This window comes from Xenopus tropicalis, chromosome 4, assembly GCF_000004195.4.
Source record: "Xenopus tropicalis strain Nigerian chromosome 4, UCB_Xtro_10.0, whole genome shotgun sequence".
Lineage (NCBI taxonomy): Eukaryota > Metazoa > Chordata > Amphibia > Anura > Pipidae > Xenopus > Xenopus tropicalis.
In genome coordinates, this window is record NC_030680.2 from 48,785,278 (window position 1) to 48,791,277 (window position 6,000).

General features: G+C 41.9%; 1 protein-coding gene across 2 annotated transcripts in view; it reads right to left on the minus strand.

Moving 5' to 3' along the window:
• The window catches only part of bcar1 (BCAR1, Cas family scaffold protein), a 93,623-nt gene extending 87,840 nt beyond the window's left edge, over positions 1 to 5,783 (minus strand). Inside the window, exon 1 of one of the 2 annotated variants that reach the window (XM_012960799.3) lies at positions 4,864 to 5,783. In XM_012960799.3, coding sequence (XP_012816253.2) covers positions 4,864 to 4,875 — 12 coding nt within the window. In that variant the 5' untranslated portion in view covers positions 4,876 to 5,783. 2 annotated transcript variants of the gene reach the window in all.
• Positions 5,784 to 6,000: the final 217 nt, after the last annotated feature.

The following is a 6,000-nucleotide window of genomic DNA, read 5'->3' on the forward strand; positions in this document are numbered from 1 at the left end:
CATCAGTGAAAATTCATCAAGGTGCTTTTTGCAGTACTTTATTCTAGAAGGTCTCTGTTTGTATTTATTTTAGCTAAATGATTCATAAATAAATAAACCAAGTTTGCCCCTTTAAGCTGGCCATATACGCACCAATAATATTGTATGAAACCTCGTTTCGTACAATATTCGGTGCATGTATGGCAAGTCGGCAAGGCGACCGATATCGCAGGAGGCTGCTGATATCGGTTGACTCGCCGATCGGGCGGGTTTAAAGATTTTCACTGGGCGCCATTGAAGGCGCCCAAGCAAAATCTGCCTTCAGGGCTGAATCGACAGAAGGAGGTAGAAATCCTATTGTTTCTACCTCCATATCTGACGATTCAGCCCTGAACGTCAGTGGAGGGTTGGAACGATCTTTGAAAGATCCAAACGTGTGTGGCCAGCTTTAGACAAAGACTTGCCCAAGACTTAGGGACACATTATCACAGTACGACTGGTCTGAATCCAAAAATTCGTTTTTTGTTTTTTTTTAAAGGTTACAACTTTTGCAAGTTTCGGATTCATTCAAGCTTCCGTGAGTGCCATTGAGTCCTATGGGAGGCTTCCAAAATCATGCACAGAAGGATCAAAGTCAGCAAGGTTTTCCTGCATTTTACGATCATTCAGATATGGAAAAATTGTACTTTTCGGCCATTATATGATCAGATACGATTTTTTCGTATTTTCAAATACGAATTTTTCGTACTTTGTATCAAATACGATTTTTTTGTATTGTGCTTTTTCAAGTACGAAAATCGTACTTTGATAAATCTGCCCCTTAAATTTCTTAATTAGTTTTAATCATTTAGCAATGTAATACGCTAACAATTCTTACATACTACCAGTAAGTTAGTATATCTTCAAGTAAATGTTTAACTTGCTGTAGTTTCTATGAAATAATAAGCTGTCCTTAGGTGAGGCTGAACTATGCCAGATATTTCACAAGACAAGAGATCCAGGCAAATAATTTACAGAGACCTTAACTGGCTCTGAATGAAAATGACTCACTGAAAAGCTATATCTATCAGCTACCCTTGGGCCAGAATTTCTTTAAACCTTTTTTTTGTGCAGCTCGATTATTATGTGCATAAGCCCAAATTTACTTGTTTGTATTATACACATTTTTTCTCAGAAATATGGAAATCTTAATCAATACAAGGGTCTCGGCCAGTTTGTCCCATGCTTGATTGACTTGACTGCAGTAAAAGTTAGCTATGTCTCTAAAAGCACTATGGCTGGGCATTTTGGAGCATGCTAGTGAATTCCAACATAAAGGTGCCACAAGGGAAATATAGTGTATGCGTGAGAGGAATTTAAGAGAGCGAAGCCATTCAATACTTTACTAAAACTTAGGGGTCCCTTATGGAGGGGAAAAGCTAGAGGCGCAAAGGGCTGCAGTCAGTGGTTTAATACCAGATTAAAAGTGATATAGGGACACAGTACTGGGAAGAACCTGGGAATCAGATACAGTCCTTTGCAGCAGCATTTTACAAGGTGTGGATGGGAGCAGTTACGCTATGGAAATACTGAGTAAAACTTCAATACAGCAGTTGTGTCAGGAATCTGGAATATGCTCACTAAACCCAGCTGGCTAAACACAGTGTGACGTTAAGATCCACAAAAGCAAGTGGCCAGTGTGACTGAAATACTTGCTTTAATATTATTAATTTGTAACTAGACAACTTTCAATGTCCTTCAAGATAGGTGAGGTTCACTGACCCCTATTAAAGTGTTTTATCTGACCTAAAACACAATGCTTAAATTTAATAAGTAGAGTTAGCAAGTTTGGAGGCCCGGCAGAAGTTTATACCATGTGGCAACCAACTTGCATTTAAATTATACCTGTGGAGCTGCAGAAGGAAAAATATGAACCCCAAAAATGGACAGCCCCATCAAAATATAATCATCTGCTTCATTTTGACACACACAAACAATCTGATTTTAGGTTGGGTCTGGGAATTGTGTATAAATACAAAAGTGAATGGGCCAGTGTATGGTCACCCTCAGACCTTCTTCGGCGAGATCAGAGCTCAAAATTGTAAGCTATTCGAAGCAGATCTTGCATTTTATATTTCTTGTGTTTTCATTGTGTTGTGTTTACTTCTCATTCACCCTATGCATTCAACAGTGCTGCAGGAAATGACTGCGCTTTGAGACTACACTATAATAACTGTACACTACAAAAATGATTACACTGTTGAATATGTAAAACACACAGAGGTGGAACTACCATTGTTGACACGGTGCTCAATAGAAGTAATACAGGTGTTTTAGCAATTTTGGAATGATGCTACTTGGGATAAAGAATATAAGGAGGGTCCAAAGCAAGACTTGTTTATCTTCTATAATTTTCTGTGTCTACAAAGTATATTAAATACTGTATAAATTCTAAGAGTGTGGAAACTATGACTACTAATATTTTCATCCTAAAGCTTAACTTTTTTACTTATTTTATATATAAGTTCCACCCCTCTGGCTCCAAAAAGCTTATGTCTGGTTCTTGCATTTGTCTTACTGGCTCCAAACCTCTTTATTCATTTTTCCACCCTTGGATATATGCATTCCTGCAATAATTATACCATCTATCACATGTCAGACGCTATCGACAGAGGCAAACGCGCTATTTATTTCCGCCGCTTTATATTATTTGCAGAAAAATGTGATTGGTTTCACATATGGACAAAAATAAAAACGAAAAAAAAAAACTATGACCTTATTTATGGTGAGCAGATTTCATTTTTGGCCACAACACAAAAGCAAGGTTTTGTGTGCCATTGTAATTTAAGACTCAAAAACTATGTGAGTTGAGCAAATTTATTGTATATAAAAAGGGGGGGCAAAAGGAAATGCAGTCAGGGATACTGAGAGACTGGAATATGTAATATTCGTCTGCTTACAGTATACATTTCTGCATTATCTATAGGACACTATAGGGGTAATTTACGCACACACCTGAAATTGCAAATGCTCTATAATGGACACAATGGAGACCGCATATTGGCGCAATTTATTAAGGTGCTCCCATCCAAATGCAGTGCTGCACTTCCACGTGACTGTCAATGCATCCATCCTGCCTCTTCTGATAAAAGTTGGAGACTGAGCCTATTGATGATAGGGAATCCTGAAGCTACTGCCCTGGACCTGGCAGTAGCTCCAGGATTCCCACAGCATGTTGCATTAATAAGTGCACCCAATGAATTAGATGCAAATGCCCTTTTGAACATGTACTCCGGAAGTGACACCCCCCCCACTCTAAAAGTGCTAGATGCAACTTTGCCTGCTTTGCATAAAACACAAGCACAATTGCAACGGATAGAAACCAATCAGCAAACAACGTTGTTCAGAGCAGAATTTCAGGTTAAATAAAAAAGTAAATCTCCGGTTTGTTATTGGTTATTGCAATGGTACAAATATCCCCTGTGAAGGGTGAGAGTCATGGTGATCTTAAGCTTGGCCTCAAAATTGGAAAATACTGAAATCTGTTACAGCACACATAAACTAGTCAGATTTACTAAGAATTAAATGGATACAAGTAACACAATGTTAATAATACTGCTGGCAGAAACACTCATATGCATGCTAGTTAATGTATTTACTTAACCACATGTGCATTCGTAATTGGATCCCAGTGATCCCCCATAAGTAAAGATCGACGTGTTTAACAATGTCCATATATACATAGAAATTTGGCCTGCTGTATACATTTCCATTCTTCCTTTTAAAAGCAACCAACACAGAACACCCAGGTACATACCAGTCTGACAACAGAGATGGCTAAATACTTAGACGTCTATAAAATGGGAAATCATGTGTCTGGCTTCCTGTAATCTCTGTTGCTTTTAGGGGGGGGGGTTTAGAATTCACCTCTCTTATTTTGCACACTAACAGGCTGTCCTTTTACTCTCTGATTGACTCACATTTTAATATTCCATTGTTCCTTACTGCCCCATCTCTGACACAATGTCACAATTTGAACCCCAAAGCTCACAACTCCAGGTTAAACAGTGAATACATGGACATGAGGCAGCCTCTGTATCTCCTATCTCACAACGTGCTGTAGTTCTGGTAGCCCCCATGTATCAGTTCTGGACCATCTTGCTTACATGTAGCTTACAGCCCAACCCATATAATTTAATCTACTTTAAAACCCACTTGACTAGTTGCTGGCAACTTTATTTCTCACTAATGGCGTCTGTCTCCCTTACATCCCATTAATTGCCTCCATCACCCTTTACTACCCAACAGTGTCTGACTGGCCCACCAGGATACCAGGAAAACTCTCGGTGGGCCCAGGTGTCAGTGGGCCCTCTTGCTTCTAACTATTTCATGGTCATTCCCTATTTCTGTATGGAAACAAGGAAGCGTGGTAGATGGAAGAATAGCATATAGTTTGTAGAGAAAAGAGACTAAGATAATAAAGAGTTTGAGGGAGAAGAGGAGGAATTAAAGTTCTGAAAGCAGGCTGTTGTCCGGGGTTTTCTGGTGGGCCTCTGCCATCTTAGTCCAACACTGCTGCCTAAAGTCCCTTCTGTATAGCACAAGTGACTTTCATTTTATCCTACTCAAACCTCCCTGTAGAGGAAACTCAAAAACGAAAGCAAAGATTTCAAACCCGCGATCCTCCTGCTGCTGTTGTTGTTAAACTACAACTCACTACACCTCCTAGTGGCCTGCCCAGAGGGTAGAGATGGTAACTGAGCAGTGACTGGAAGGTCGCAGGTTGTGCATTGCTGCTTGGCGTGCAGCGCGCTCACCTCCCCCACTCTCCAGTATTGTCTCTCCCAGTTGCCAATTCTCCCCTGAGCCGGAGAGGAAACAGACAGGACAAATCTCTGTACTCACCAGATAGTTCATTGTTCCAGCTCAGTCTGCTCTCCCTGAAGTACGTGTAATCCAAGCCGTTTGCTGGAGCCGATTTAGAGCCTACAGACACTGGACCAAGCCGATCAGTCTATAGCAGGCATCTCCCTGTGCCGGTTATAGGATCCGATCAGTTCCCAAGCGAGATGTGACTATCTCCTGGTGGCGCTGTGTCTTTGTCTGCCAAGCGGTCACTGTCTCAGTTTAGTGGCTTCTGTCATCCTTCCAGTGAGTGCTGGTGTCGGAGCCCCAGGCGATAGCGACTGCTCTGCGTTCCGCTCAGTGACAGGAGCTTGGCGCTCTCTATATCGCTTATCCGGCTTGTTACATGTAATGCTGGTACCACTGTACTATTGGCTCCTTTCCCCTACAGTCTCTGCCTCCCACGGCAGTTTTTTCCAGGCAGTCTCCCTGTGTCAGCGGGTGTCTCTCAGGCCGGCAGTCTCTCAAGCAGGCAGGGAAGGAGGAGATTCCAAGGGAGAGGGAACATTATCCCTTCAATGCCCCTTTGCCACGATTCACTCCCATTGGTTGCTCGGGCTTTCCTATGCAAATAAGAGGGGCGGAGTCCGAGAGGTGTGACGCTACCCCAGCCTGGAGCCCCGAGGCTATGGATTCATGGCATGATTACAGGCGGACGAAGAGACTTAATTGGCCTAAGGCTTTAGACTCAGGGAAGAATCCCCCTCATTCGTGCTTCTTCCCGGAAGCTGCCCTTAATCCTCTGGCCATGGCTCAGGGCGGGCTACGGAATTCGGGTTTCCGCTAGAGAAGCAATTCCCTTATTTAGAAAGTTTGTACACTGCGAATCTCGCCGCTCCTTGTCCGCTCATTTGGGCCTTTGTACGTTGACCGACGCAAGGATGTTTTTGTTGCGTGTTGCCGTGGTGTAAAATGTGTCCTGAAATTGTGCTTGGTGCAAAACGTTTGCTCGGCTAAATCCAAGCAAACATTCTACCACTTGGGGCGCTTAAGATAGGTTGTTACTCTGTTTGCTGGAGTAAACCGATAGTACATGCGTTTCTGTTGAGAAGTTTATCTGTTATAAGGCACCACAATAATATAAACTCTTTACTTAAAAAATGTCAGGGCAAACTCTGTCTCTTTTACAATTAATAC